The sequence below is a fragment of the Bos indicus x Bos taurus genome, chromosome 3 (assembly GCF_003369695.1).
Source record: "Bos indicus x Bos taurus breed Angus x Brahman F1 hybrid chromosome 3, Bos_hybrid_MaternalHap_v2.0, whole genome shotgun sequence".
NCBI lineage: Eukaryota > Metazoa > Chordata > Mammalia > Artiodactyla > Bovidae > Bos > Bos indicus x Bos taurus.
This window is the reverse complement of record NC_040078.1, coordinates 32,371,368-32,386,452: the sequence shown is the minus strand read 5'-3', so window position 1 is coordinate 32,386,452 and position 15,085 is coordinate 32,371,368. Positions and strand designations below refer to the sequence as shown.

The window sequence follows — 15,085 nt, the reverse complement described above, 5'->3', positions numbered from 1 at the left end:
CTCCAGATATATTGTCTTTACTTTTATCAATTGCTAACTTGCATAGATTTTCCTTTGCTTTTAATGTGTGTTGCTTTAACTGATTTGATCATAGAAATGAAATTGTCAGATGTACTTTCTTTTTTCTTTACAAAGTTCAGAGGACGTTCTAAGCTTCAGAAAGAGTTGTTCTTTCTAATTTATTTCCGACTTATTTCAGTTTATTAGTATCTAAACCTGTGTTAGCTGTTGCCTGTTGTATTCTGCCATTTTAGGGAAAATTGTGTTAGAATGTGAGAAGTGTCATGCTAAAACATACAGACATCTTAATGATAGCAAGTTAAAAGCATATGTCAAATGTTTGTCCCAGATGGTTAGTAGACTGAAAATTAGAAGAGTTTCAGCACTGTGGAGGAACAACATTAATTTCTTTCAAGACTCTTCCACTTATCATTCCATAACCTTGGAAAAGTCACTTACCATATCTGACCAGATTTCCTCATCTATAAATGATGGTAGTAATTCCTACTTCCTAGGATAGTTGTGAAGGTTAAAAAACTAAAGAACATGTTGTGTGCGGACTACAGTGCTTATCATATATACTAAGTGTTCATTATAAGACCTGTGTTAATAACTCCCACTAATTTCCAGGTTTCTTCCAAAATTGATATTGCTATTTTGAGAGGAAGAATATGTCTATGACCTGTTTATTTAACTCTGAGATTATTACTAAATGAGATGAGAGTCCTCTCTTCTAATTTTTCTATTTCCAAAGGTGATAAGGATAGGCTGCCCCTTAAATTTGAGACCTAAACTTTCATTCCTCTTAGAGGACTTGTTCTGTTCTAGCCTTTGCCTGTTTTTCTCTTATTCAAAGTCACTGAATGGATTGTTTTGTTTTAGTTTTCTCAGATATATAACACTTGACTTTAAAATACTCTTAGTTGTCTCTTGGCTATATGTTTAATGTTATTAACATTAAGTTTGTCATGCCCAGTTTGCCCATTATCAAGGGTAGAATTGGAAGGCAGTATGTTGAATTTTTAGGTCAGTCTTCAGTCTACCAATACCAATACAGCCACTAAGTCGAACCTGACTCTTTGCAACCGCATGGACTGCAGCACACTAGGCTTCCCTGTCCTTCACCATCTCCCAAAGTTTCCTCAAACTTATGTCCATTGTTGATGATGCCATCCAATTCTGCTTATGTATAAATTCTCTAGAACATCCGATTCATTTACAAATAATTGCAAGTCTGTAATTAATAACAATCTAATCCCTAACTAGGACTCCAGCCCCCTTCAGTGACTTCTAAGAATACTTCTTTTAAAATAACAACTGACAAGTCAGATTGTACAAATCAGAATTTCTATGACATTGTGAATTTAACCCTAGTGCACATTCTCTGTTAACCAAGCTAGTAGCCAACCCAGTTAAAATCATATTTATTATATGTAGTTTAACAGAAAAATTAACTTCCAAATTAACTGCAAGTACATCTTTGTAATACGCTTGTTATATGTAGAAAAAAACTAGATTAAATTGTCTTATTTCTGATATTAAAAATTCTAGGAAATGATTAACATGCTTATCAATGTTCACAGAATGTCAGTTAAATCCCTTCACATCCCTCAGTTAATGCTGAGTCTTGTTGGAATTCAAACCAAATGCATAAAATGAAACATTCAGAATAGAAATTTCCTTTACAATTAGGTAACTTAAATGATTCAGAGTTGTTATATCCCTTAATCACTTTTAAAAGCTGTACTTCTCATGTAATAATTGTCCTGATCAGGGAACTTTCTAAGCTGCCTTTCTCTGGTGAGGAAGGCTCCCTAAGATCATCACTCCAACTAGAAAATTTCTATTTCCTGTTCAGAAGTTTAAATTACTCATATTTATTTAGGACACCCTCATATCTTTACCTCTTAATCAGTAGATCACTAGGATGCTGTAAGGAGTGATAGACCAAGGGATTTGCTATGAGTCTCTAAGATTATTTTGACTCAGGACTGCCACACTTGCAGCCTCCCAGTCAGAAAAATGAGAGAGCTGTCTCCACAACTAGTTTGCTTTTTTCTATCTTTCTTCTGTGACAACCACCAGGATATTATTTGTTGTTGGCTTGTTGTAGTAATTTTTTGTGTTCTGACCAGAGCACTCATAGATTTATCCACAGCATTTGGGGAGTTTTCTTTTGTTCTTTGACAAAACCTATTCTAAAATAAAGTAGAAGTAAGAAATTATTAACCAATACCAGTCAAGATATTTAAATACTTTCATGGTTATAGAAAATTGTATTTATTATCATCTAGTTCCCCCCTCTCTGAAACTCTTAGGCTGTGGGACTCTAATCCTACAGATAATGAGATTGGTTTTCCCAGGTCTTTTTAAAAAATCACTGGTGTTTTAGGTGGTTTTCTACCCCATAGCCCTTGTGCTCTGAAGGGTTTATTTTTTGCTGTAGTTGTGGAGATTGATTTTTTTTTTTTTTGCTTTTGTTTTAGAGAAGTAGTTCCAGCACTTGGAAATATTATCACCCGCGTTGTCATTTTGAAGAAAAAATAATAAGCAAGTGGCTATAGAAATGCCAAATTCCTGCCTTTATATAGAATTTTCCCTCTAGATAATTATGTCTTTTCTGTATAGCCAAAAAAAACATAAGATGAGCCCCCTCCTAATATGTGTCACAGTAAATTCAGCCCATACTGAGAGACTTCTTAGTGGAGGATGAAAAAATGGACTGTCAGGTAACCAATTCTCTTCTAAACAGAATTATTAATCCTTGTTCACTGTTAATTGTTTCTGCCGCGTGTCCCTCTTAGCTGCTTTTTCTGTCTCTGGGGATAGCCTCACACTGTACTCTTTTTCATTAACAATCAGTGATTAGACTGATAATCATTAGAATGATTAGAGCCACATATCCAGGAGTGGTAATGGGCAGTTCTCATGATTGAGAGTAGGAGGGAGTACAGAGTATTCCGCTAAATCATATAATCACATGGGAAAAAAATATTCTTAACTAATTACCAACTGGTAAGTAAGTTTTCCTTGACTCTCCTTCCTAACATTAAGACATTGTTGATCTAAATTCAGTGATATTATCTGAATGGTTTACAAAATTCTGTCTTCCAAAGTTTCCAAACAGGCTATAAAATCCATTAAAATTTCCCTAGGAATCCAAATTTGGGGCTTTGTAAAGATCATTCATGTTTCCTAATCTCTTACATTCATCCAAGGTACATAGATTAATTGCATGAGGTTCCCTCCATTTTTATTTTGTAATTCTATACTTCTGGCCCTTCCCCTCCCAGAAGGTTACTTCATATATCCAGCAAAATGTTGTAAGATGTCTACCCTCCTCCACCCAAGACAAAGTCGATCATCTTTGACACCTGCTTAGTCTCCTGAGTCTGCTACTGAGTGTAATTCCCCTTATTGGCAACATCACTCACCAGGTCAGCTCTACAGATTCTTTTTAGCCTAATTCAGTCCATTTTTCTTTCCAATAAATGTGTGTATCAAGATAACTACATCACTGTGTTTGCAGCTTAATTCGCTTCTGTTTAAAAAACATTCTTGAGCAATCAAAGATCAGTCTAGTTGCTTATTATGAGCATAAAACTCACATTTCTTAAGCTCACATTATAGATTGTCTGCTTGAAGTATCAATTTTAGAAATGGGGACTCTGTTTTGCTCTAGAATTTGAACCCCCTTGCTGTTGTTGCTGTCCACTTTCTTAGACTGATTTTATTTTATTTTTTTAGTTTATCTTAAAAGATAAATTATTCACTTTGTTTAAAAACTAACATTATAAAAAAGTTATGCAGTGAATAGTTTCTTCTCATCCGCATTTCCCAGCTGTCCAGTTCTCACGCTGCCCTCTCCAGTAGGTACCCACTGTTCTTAGTTTGTAATGTATCCTTCCAGAAATTTGTTATGTAATTATTGGCAAAAGTTAAAATGGAATATTATTTTTCTTCTTTTTTTTACACAAAAAGTAGCATATACCATTTTCTGCAACTTTTTTTTTTCACCTAATATAACTGATATTTTTCCATATCACCAGATAGAGCTGTCCCACTCTTTTTTTAAAAAACTACCTAATAGTCCATTGTATGGAAATGCAATACCATACTTTCTATAACTATTCCCTCATTGAGGGATATTTTTAAAGCTTTGCTACCATAAATAATGCTGTAATAAATAACCTTGTACAGACATTTTGTGTGAGCATACTGTAGGGTAAATCATCAAAACTGAAAGGCATTTGGACCCAATAACCTGAGAAGGACAGTCTCAAGATTATATAAAGTGCTAGTTTATAGAGGGAAAGGAACACCAGTTTATGCTCTACTTCTCAGTCTTTTTGCCCATATTCTTTTTTCAGACTCTCAGGCTTCTAATTTCTACTGCCCTGTTTTTGTACCAGGTTTGTCTCTTCTTGACTGTAAAGATCATTTTCAACAACCTCAAAGCTAATTCTTGACTGCTTTCAGTATCTTCTTTCCGGATGTCTTAGAGTAATTGACCTAATAAGCATAAGAATTTGAAAATTGGGTGAATTTTTTTTTCCACACCCATACCATGGAAGGCATTAAATGAATATAAAGGGCAGTAAGTTTTGCATCTGTGATTTATGTTACTTTAGTAAAAGCTCACCATTTCTTCCATTTGATACTGCAAAGCACTTATTTCAAGATCTCATATACCAGTGCAGTGTAGTCCTCTGCTTGACATTCAAAATTTAATACACACACTTATTTTTTTCTTTTTCTTTTTTTTTGGTGAGAAAGGTTAAGCTATAGTGTCAACCCAACTTCAGAAATTTTCTTTAGAAAGGAGGGGTTTTTATTGCTCTGTGAAATTGATTAAATTAAATGAAAATGCCCTGGATTTTATTTGATTTTGCTCATAACAAATTTTTGACATCTCCTTTTCCCCTTTCCTCAATATTTGAGATTTTTTTTCTATTGTGCATGATAGAGGAATGCTGCTAAGCTTGCAAGTAATTAACTTGAAATTGTTTTGAGTAATTCTGCTTTTTTGGCTTTTTGTACCTAATCAGAATTGATGTGACTGAAGTGCAAATCTTCATAATAATCATGCATTTGCTGGCAGTGATTGGAGGACCACCTTTTTGGCAATCTATGGTAACTCTTCACATTGTGTATCCCACGTAATGCATGTTGTCTTTTGCTTGTGTTTTTCTAATCCAGTATAATCCAGTTAAAAGGTGATAATGTTAAATTATTTTGTTCTCTCTGGAGACAAAAAGTCACAGCAACGTTAGGACACAAACTTCTCTTTAGGGCATAGTGAATTTTACTATTTGGAGTTATGTGGTTCAGTAGGTCCATTTCAAGAGTATTTTTAAAGGCTTTAGAATTATTATTTGTTATCCCATTGTATAAGTGAGGGAATAGCAGGTAGTGTATCAAGTTAACCAATGATAAGACTGAATCAGATCTTTTATTCTCTTGCTGAACTACATGAGTCTACTAGTTTCTCCATTATATGCTTAAAGCTGAATAATAAATTTTGGTAGTAAATTAATTCTGACCACAGAACAGAATAAATGCTTATTGAAATCACTGCTATTGGATTGTTTCAACAAGCTGAGACCCTGATTTTCAACCTGACCTGAAATATAGTCATCCCCAAGAAACACAAGTTCTTTCCCACAAACTTCTGGAGAAAGAATATAATATATATAATACAGGGGGGTCAAGAACACAGGCTAAGGAACCAGACTGCCTGAGTTTTGTACTGGCTTCACTGCCTACTGAGTGAACTTGATCTGTTATTCAACTCTCTGTGGCTTAGTTTTCTCCTCTTATAAAATGAGGACAATAATAGTACCTGTCTGATAAGGTTATTTTGTGGATTAAATGAGTATGTGTAAAGCACTCAGGAACAGTCCATCAAATGATAAGCCCTCAAGAGAAGTTGTGGCTGCTCTTACAATTGGAATTTTTCCTACTCCTAAACAAACACAGTTCTTAAAAGTCAGATTAATATTTAAGTATAAGGGAAATTTACTGAGCAAAATTTTCCCTTTACCTAACTCATTTAATGATGGTGAATTTGATACTCAAGGAAGTATAATTAACATGTTTCCTTAAGTATTTATTACCAGAAATGCGTCATGCCTTTTGTTGACGGGATAGCCTTGTGAGGAGGGAAATGAAGGAATAAAAATAATCGTTAGTCAACCAGGAAAATTCTGAAACTGTTCATACATAGTATCATTCAAAGTCACATCTTTTTTACACATTAGTCTCAAATGCCAGTACTGTCTCTAGTGAAATCCAAGATCTATAGATATATAAACATGTCCTATATTTATGTATCTCTCTATAGATCTTGGATTTCACTATAATGTTATTTCTTTTGCTGTCTTGTAGGCTAAATAGTTAAACAGTTATAAGTAGCTATAAAAATATTAAATAGGTAATAGTTTTAAACAGTTTGGCTGTAGAAGGAAAGAAAAAGTAGTCTTCTCCTGAAACTATTTTATAAAGCCTAAAGCTTGCCTCTCACTTAATTTTTTTTTATCTCTTGATGATGATATTTTTTTCATAGGCTTTGTGTTTTATACCAAAATATATCCCCCTCCAAAATTACTTTGCATCTCTTATACACATATAAATTACTTGTAGTGTTTCAACATATCAATAGCAAAAAATAGAGTATCTGGCTTAATTGTCTAGAAACAAGTCAACATCAGGTATATATACCTAATTATCCGTATCAGCATGGAAGTACGGAAAGCATTGTTGTCAATGTAGTTGTGTATTCACGCAGGCTATACACATATCCTTAATTTTTAGGTGATACCTGGCAGTAAATTTGCTTCAAGTAAACATGTTCCCTTTATTAGGATTTATACACAGAATCTGTTACATGTGCATAACAGAAATTATTTTTCTTTAAAAGGATCAAATGTTTTGTCCTGTCTTTATTGACAAGATATATAAATCATTCTTTTTTATTATATGTTTAAAGAAGTAATCTGAGGAACTCTCAGACCCAAGACTGAATTGGAGGTCCCAGATCCAGCAGTTCAATTCCAGAATTAGTGAGGTTAGATTGCAGTAAGGAAACAGATTCCCAGACCCATGTCTTATTATTAGTATCATTGGTTCTACTGTTACCATCATTAAACTAAAAGGAAAGGACTTGCCCTCTCTGGTGATATTCAGAGGCTTAGAGAAATATTTGTGTTCTTTGAGCAGTTTTCAGTACAGATTCCCATAATTGACTTCAACCACTCTATTTCTTTTTTCTTTATACATGACCCCATGAGCTCATGGCTGAAAAAGGTGTTTTGAAATGCATTGTCTTAGTTCAGGAAAGACTATACTTCCAGTGCTCTTACTTGTGTGCCAAAATGGAGAGGAGATATTTATTTAGGGCCCAGGAATGAATTTTTTGTCTCTTTTGAGCCTGAGGACATAAAATGGAAATTGCCTTCCAAATCCTCATTTAAAGACTTTTATTGATATTTAAGAAAGCAGCTTTATGGTGAAAACAAATAAAAATAGTGCAAATGTCTTCTTAAAGCTGATTTTAGAAGATCAGCTGTTTTGCAAAGGTAAGTGATTTCCATCTACTGCTTATTAATCACCTACTTTTTGCTTTTTTTTTTTCCTTCAAAGAGATTTTGTTTGTTTGTTTTGCCAGAGGTTGTAGTTAGTTTTTGTTTGTTTAGGTTGGTTAGGATTTGTGTGTGTGTGGTTTGTGTTTCTTTCCCCCCCATGTTTTAAGAAAAGAAATTATTCTCATGCACAAAAGTTACTACATAGTTTATACATTGCAAGAAACAAGACATTTTTTGTGTGTATTGCTTCTCCAAAAGACTATATCCTTTTGGGTTGTCTTGGAGCTATCTTCTATCATATATATCAGTATATCATATATATCATATATTGAAAAAAGGAATATTACTTTGGAAAGGATCCACATAAAATCCCCTGCTGGTTACTTTCACTGACAGTCGATTCTTTAAGTAGCAGTTGATGTGTGTTAAATAAATGTATGTTAAAACAGGAGACACCTTCTAGAATCCAGTTTAAGCAAATTGTGGGTGTTATTACAGGTGAGGGGCTTTATAGGAGAAGAGCTTCCCAGGTGGCACAGTTGGTAAAGAATCCACCTACCAATGCAGGAGACACAAGAGATAGAGGTTCGATCCCTGGGTCAGGAAGATTTCCCCCAGAGGAGGAAATGGCAACACACTTCAGTATTCTTGCCTGGAAAAGTGCCATGGACAGAGGAGTCTGGCAGTCCACAGTCCACAGGGTCACAAAGAGTCGGACATGACTGAGCGTACACACAAACATTACAGGTGCAGTTTCAGAATTCTTACTGTTAAACTGCAAGACATCAGGAATGCCTTTATACTTAAGTAAATCAGACATTCAGTTCAGTCGCTCAGTCATGTCCGACTCTTTGCAGCCCCACGGACTGCAGCACACCAATCCATCACCAACTCCTGGAGTTTATACTCAAACTCATCTCCATTGAGTCTGTGATGCCACCCAACCATCTCATCCTCTGTAGTCCCCTTCTCCTCCTGCTTTCAATCTTTCCCAGCATGAGGCTCTTTTCAAATGAGTCAGCTTTTTGCATCAGGTGGCCAAAGTATTAGAGTTTCAGCTTCAACATCAGTCCCTCCAATGAACACTCAGGACCAATCTCCTTTAGGATGGACTTGTTGGATCTCTTTGCAGTCCAATGGGCTTTCAAGAGTCTTCTCCAACACCACATCAAAAGCATCAATTCTTTGGCACTCAGCTTTCTTTATAGTCCAACTCTCACAGCCATACATGACTACTGGAAAAACCATAGCTTTGACTAGATGGACCTTTTTTGGCAAAGTAATGTCTCTGCTTTTTAAAATGCTGTCTAGGTTGGTCATAACTTACAAACAGACATATCCATATTCTTTGTAAGAAAGTATCTAATCTCAAAATTATACTTTCTGCTGAAATTTACAAAGCCTATAAGAGTATTTTATTAGTAATTGATATTTTGCTTTAATCCGAGCAATTCAACCAAAACCTGTGTCTGTTACAATCTGTAAACCTGAGAGTTTAAGATTTTTTTCATCTCTGGAAAATGAATTACATTAGATTGATATTATTTGGTTGTATAATTTATGGCATGAGTCCAAAGGATTTTGGGCTTCCCTGGTGGCTCAGTGGTAAAGAATTTGCCTACCAAGCAGGAGTCATGGGTTAGATCCCTGGGTCGGGAAGACCCTTTGGAGAAGGAAATGGCAACCCACTCCACTATTCTTGCCTGGAGAATCCCATGGGCAGAGCAGCCTGGTGGGCCACAGTCCGTGCGATTGCAGAATCAGACACAACTTAACAACAACCAGACTAAGCAACAACTTGAGGATTTCACCCTAGCTATAGAGCAGACACTGTGACCCAAGTGAGTTTGTATTCTTTCCAGCCTCAAAGACTGAGGACACTCTGAGTAGGCCTGAGATGAAGGTGTTTTTAATACAGCTTTCTGTCAGTGTCTACAACGTGGATGCACTTTGATCACCTTGAATACATTCCAGGAAGATGAGGACAGAAGGAGAAAGGTTGAGAAAGACAGAACGTGTCCACCCGCCTTGATCTTGAGTGAGGTGAAAGTGACAACTCTTGTAGTGCTTTTGATAGGTGCTTCAGTTGGGCTGATCTTTAAGGAATCACGTGGTAGGACTTGGGGTTCCTTTGACTTCAGGTTTTCCTTCACGTTGCCTCAGGTTTTCTTATAGCTAACTTCCTTTTTCCTTCTTAATGAGGGGGCAAGATGTGTCTGCATAGTATCTCAAAAAAGTTCTACATGGAGAGTAAGAGAAAGGGAGCACATCTTAATCTATTTGACAAGTTTATATTGAGCACCTACAATATGCAGGGTTCTAGAGAATATAAAAATCAATTTAAGCATAAACCTACATTCAGGAGTGAATGTTTTGGTGTATATAGCTATCATATATGACAGAAGTGAAGAGGGCCCTAAGAATGTTTATGATTCTTTGCCCCTAAGTCTGTAGCTTGGTTTGTGGTCCAAGCTTTGCCTGGCTTTTCTAATGTTGCTGTTTGTTCTTTCAAAGAGCAAAAACTTCCATGATCCTAAACCATTTTCATCAAATTTTAAATACAGTTGTGATGCTCTTCAGTTCAATTGTGGCACAAATTACTGCTACACTCTCATTTAGTTGTGGCACTAAGTCACTGGCACTCATTTAGTACCCTGGCCCTAATAAAGGCATGCCCTGTAATGGATTAATGGTTTGCTTCCTTTGAAATCTGAACGAGTATAGTATTTCCTCCTTAGCCAGGCAGGTCCTTTGTCTGGAGGGAAAGGGGAACTAGCCAGAGTATTGAATTTCAGCCAGGTGCATCAAATTTAGATTGTGATATCTTTAGTTTTCTGAATGAGAGCAAAAAAAAAAAAAAAGAAGAAATCTCTTGGAGTTCAGAGCACCCTGTGGTGTTGATTTTCTCCTTTATTGAAAACAAACTTTGAATTTGAACTGTAAGGGTTTGGAGATCAATTAGAGAAAGAAGGGGACAATTTAAGGTGCTCCATAAAGTTCTGGGCTTAATTTTTTAAGTTGACGTATTTCATTTTAGAAAATTAAACACTGCCACAGTACAACTTGAAATTTGAATAGTTGATTTTCCCCTGTTTTTTAGACTACAGTTTTGTAGGAGGTCCTAGAGTTGCTTAAATAAACTGAGTTCGTGAGAGTTTTAAAGAAACAGAGTATCTAAATGTTTAATTTTGTATCTGTCAATCTTCATGTGGTTTTAAACACAAAAAGAATGGGCAATGTCACATTTCTTTATTTGATTTTTAAAATATAGGCAGATGGCAGCCCTGAAAAGTATAAACAGCCCTGATTAAAATGTCTTCATTGTAAGAACTCATTAAACCTATTAAACCGTTGTTTTGGAATGATTCCTGTTGGAAAACCATTGCTTTTGGAATCTTACTCCTAGAGCCATTGTGTTTCTCTTAATAGAACGTATCATTTTACTATTGCTTTCTTTTCCTTCCATACTGGACAAAATTGGAGACTTCAAAAAAGCTAAAAAGAGAAGTGTAAAAAGGAAATTTTAAATGATTTTTAAGATTTAGTACAAGTGTGTTTTGTTTTAAATGAGGTTATTGTGTTTGCAAGGTTAGATACATGATCTCAATCTACCCAGCACTGCCCACCCCCCCACCCCCACCCCCCCCACCCCCCGCCCTTACTTTAGGTAAATTGATTCATATTTTCAGTACAATACAAAAATTTATTACTTACCTCTGGAAAGTAAACTTGTATGTTAAAATTTTGGATACACAGTTATAGAGCTGTACCTGCTTGGGTGTGTGTCAAATATTTTTCCTCCTGTCCCTGAGTTTTCTGTCCTCCAGTGAGAACCTCTTGACATCAATATGGGAGCTGTTTTTACTTTTATGTGAATCTACAATTTGAGATTGTCAGAAGCTTCTTGAATATGAATGCTTTCTTAGTTGCTCTCTGCTTTTGCTAGCATCTTATATCCCAACAGTTTGAACTTTTTGGAACTTTTGTCTTCCATTCTCAAGTTTGGAGATTTTTTTTTAATTCTTGTTGCACATACTTCTAGTCCTTTATACTCTATGCTTTTCTCATAACAATTAATAACTAGTTACAGATTTATCAGTAGAGTTCAAAAAATGCACAAAGAAAAAGGCAAAGCACACTTCCTGTATAAAAAGGCTGGAAGATAACCTGATTCAGTGTTGCCAGACTTCTGGGATGTATTAGGTGAACTTAGCTATGACACAGACTAATAAAGTTTAATCAGTTTTTAAGTTGTATCAGAAGTAAGATTAATTTTTATTAATTTGTTATTAACAAATCTCTCATTTGTTGAGACTTGTTATGTTGTTTATAATGGAAAGGCTAGGGAAAGTTCCATCAGTTTGAGTATTTACAAAGTATAGAAGGAATGGAGAATATATCAGAATATGAATCAAATATATGTTTTGTTATTTTAATCTGTATATGTGTGTGTGTGTGTGTGTGTGTATATATATTAATTGCTCTCTCTCTCTCTACCTATTGAAGATTCCAGTGCTGAATATTCAAATGAAACTTTTTCCTGCGCTTTGTACTGTAGCAGGGACCATATTTTCCTGTACAAATTACTTCCGTGTAATCTTCACAGGTGGTGTTGGAAAAAATGGATCAACGATAGCAGTAAGTATTTCTTAAGTTTTCCGGTGATTGTCTGTGCTCAAAGTTACTTTTGTAATCTCTGTACTTGGACTTAGTTTTGTAATTGCTTTGTTTTTCATTTGAGTTGTTATTTGAATTAATTAAAAATCACTTTTTAATTGAGAATTTGCACTTAGCGTTAAAGAAAAAAGTAGCGTCTGAAACTTGTTTTATTTACACATGTAAAGATTTATATGTTCATATTTGCATATTTTTGTGCATGCACATATACTCACACACACACAAGAGTGCAATCTGCTTTGTAAAATATGTCTAGCCTCTTTACATAAAATCAGTTTGTGCCTAACCAGTCCACACTGCTACTTTTTCCTAGCACTTCTGGTATTCAGTTATAAAATTGCTGGCTTTCAGACACCATGAGGTTCTTAGAAGTTTGCGTTGCTCTGTCTTACATCAAGCAGATCCATACAGTATCTGATCGGTATAGAATACCACTAATTCCTCACTTCTCTTTACTCTAAACAGGGAACAAGTGTCCTTTCTCCTTTCCTCCATATTGGATCAGTAATTACATTAGCTGCAATGATCTATAAGAAGTCAGCAGTTCAGCTTTTCGAAAAGCATCCCTGTCTTTATATATTGACATTTGGTTTTGTATCTGCCAAAATCACCAATAAGCTTGTGGTAAGCACCAGTTTTGTTTTTAACTTTCTTCTTATTTTGGTTTTATAGCCAGAGTTTTTATTTCACAGTTTGTTAAGCAATTCTAGAGTTTGCTCTCCTCCCGTGAAAATCTCTTGACATCAACATAGGAGCTGTTTTCACTCTTACATGAAGTTACAATTTGAGATTAACAGAAGCTCCTAAAACCTCTGCAGCTCTTCTATCCACAGGTTAATTTGATTATTTAGTTTGTCTCTATTCTTCATTCTCATTCTGTACACTTAAGGCTCCTTGTGAAGAGCTTTTAGGGGGGGATTTAGTTGTCATGGTACATACCTTCACTGTATAGCTCTCAAACCCACTCTGTGCTGTCATCTTAGTTTTGAACATTGAGTAGATACTGCTAAAGGATTCTTGCAACATGATATTTGATCACAATACTGATTACTGTGTAGCTCACAATTGCTGTAAAATGAAAATGGCTGCCTACATCACTGATTCTCTTTTATTCATAGGTGGCACACATGACTAAAAGTGAGATGCATTTACATGACACAGCATTCATAGGTCCAGCACTTTTGTTTCTGGACCAGTATTTTAACAGCTTTATTGATGAATATATTGTACTTTGGATAGCCCTGGTAAGTTTTGTACCGTGTTCTATTTCATGATTTGGAGGCTGCTTGTTTTCTTGTTTCAGTGGGCCAGTCCTGAGAAATAGATCATATAATGATTTAGGGACTTCCCTGGTTATCCAGTGGTTAAAACTCCACCTTCCAAAATGAGGACCTTGGGTTCTATTCCTGATCAGGGAACTAAGATCCCACATGACATGGGGTGTGGCCAAAAATTTTTTTTAATTGTAATGATTTAGAATACCAGAAAACATGGGACTTCATGAGAGTTCCTTGTGACTTTGTCTTTAGTCATTCTTTTGTATTCTTATTAGTCCTGCCTACATCCTGGCTCATAAATTCCGTATTTCAGTAGTTGGCAGACTATACTGTGTGGGCCAGTGGCCAGGTTTTGTAAATAAAGTTTTCTTGAAACATAGTTATGGCCTGTCATTTATGTCTTGTCTGTGGTTGCTTTTATGCTTCAGAGGCAGAGTTGAACAGTGTGACAAAGTATGGTCCACAAAACATAAAATATTCACTGAGTTTGTTGCTCCTTGGTATAAAGGAGATCTGTGGGGAAATTGAGTTACTAAATTGTGTGGAATTGAAGATGAATTTCAGGAGAAGAGAAAGTCAGAAGCCTCTCCAGCTTTAGGGATGGCCTGAGTAGGTGCTGAGAATCTAATAATCTCTCTCTTTTTTTTTGTATTTTCCAGGTCTTCTCTTTCTTTGATTTGATTCGCTACTGTGTCAGTGTTTGCAATCAGATTGCGTCTCACCTGCATATACATGTCTTCAGAATCAAGGTCTCCACAGCTCATTCTAATCATCATTAATGATGTAACGATGTTACATAGGAAGCTCATGTTTTCTGCGGGAAAGAATCTGAACATATTGAGGCGAATGGGGAGGTTAAAAACAAGAATAATTTATAATAATCAATGTTGTATAACTTTTATTCTTTGTTATTGATAACACTTCTTAACTATCCCTGTGTGAGAATGGGAATTTCAAGTTCCATCCTGTAAATGTACGTGTTGTCATGCAGGGTTGGCCCAAGAAAGCATGCAAGAAAAAATACCATGTGTTTGTAATTATCCTGGATTCAGAGTAAAATCGTCATGGGGAACAGATCCCCAGTGGTGGAGATTTCTAATGTAGAATATTTGCAGGCCAAAATTCATTGCTTTATAATTTTAACAAATCATCATCTTTTTAGTGACATCCTTGTTTAGTATCTTCTCAAGCTTTCTTTACTAAGGAGCTCAGCTTGTGGCACAGATATATCCTACTAGCTTATGAGGTGGAACTTGATAAAGATTTTGAATTTGGATTGAAAAGTTTCCTATCTTTATGTTGTTGAGAAAGTCATTTTTTTATTGCTCAAGATATGGTATATCTCATGGGCTTGGGAACTCCTGTTAGCATGCATAATAATGTGGTAACTTTGTCGATCCATTTTATTTTTTTAAATAAACATATGATCTGAAAACCAGTCTTTTTTCTCAGTTTTATTCAGTGGAAAAACTAAGTTTTAATGTCGCTTTTTAAATTTTTAAGCAAAATTTATTTTTGTTCTTTAGTAAATAAGGAAATTAAGTCAGC

General features: G+C 35.4%; 1 protein-coding gene across 2 annotated transcripts in view; it reads left to right on the top strand.

Annotated features, from left to right (window-relative positions):
* CEPT1 (choline/ethanolamine phosphotransferase 1) overlaps window positions 1-14,975 on the top strand; it is a 36,446-nt gene extending 21,471 nt beyond the window's left edge. The window contains exons 5-9 of one of the 2 annotated variants that reach the window (XM_027536211.1): window positions 5,049-5,133; window positions 12,090-12,221; window positions 12,726-12,884; window positions 13,379-13,504; window positions 14,197-14,975. In XM_027536211.1, the coding sequence (XP_027392012.1) occupies window positions 5,049-5,133; window positions 12,090-12,221; window positions 12,726-12,884; window positions 13,379-13,504; window positions 14,197-14,316 (622 nt within the window). In that variant the 3' untranslated portion in view covers window positions 14,317-14,975. The remainder of the gene's footprint in view (window positions 1-5,048; window positions 5,134-12,089; window positions 12,222-12,725; window positions 12,885-13,378; window positions 13,505-14,196) is intronic. The other variant, XM_027536212.1, reaches the window with a different exon arrangement.
* Window positions 14,976-15,085: the final 110 nt, after the last annotated feature.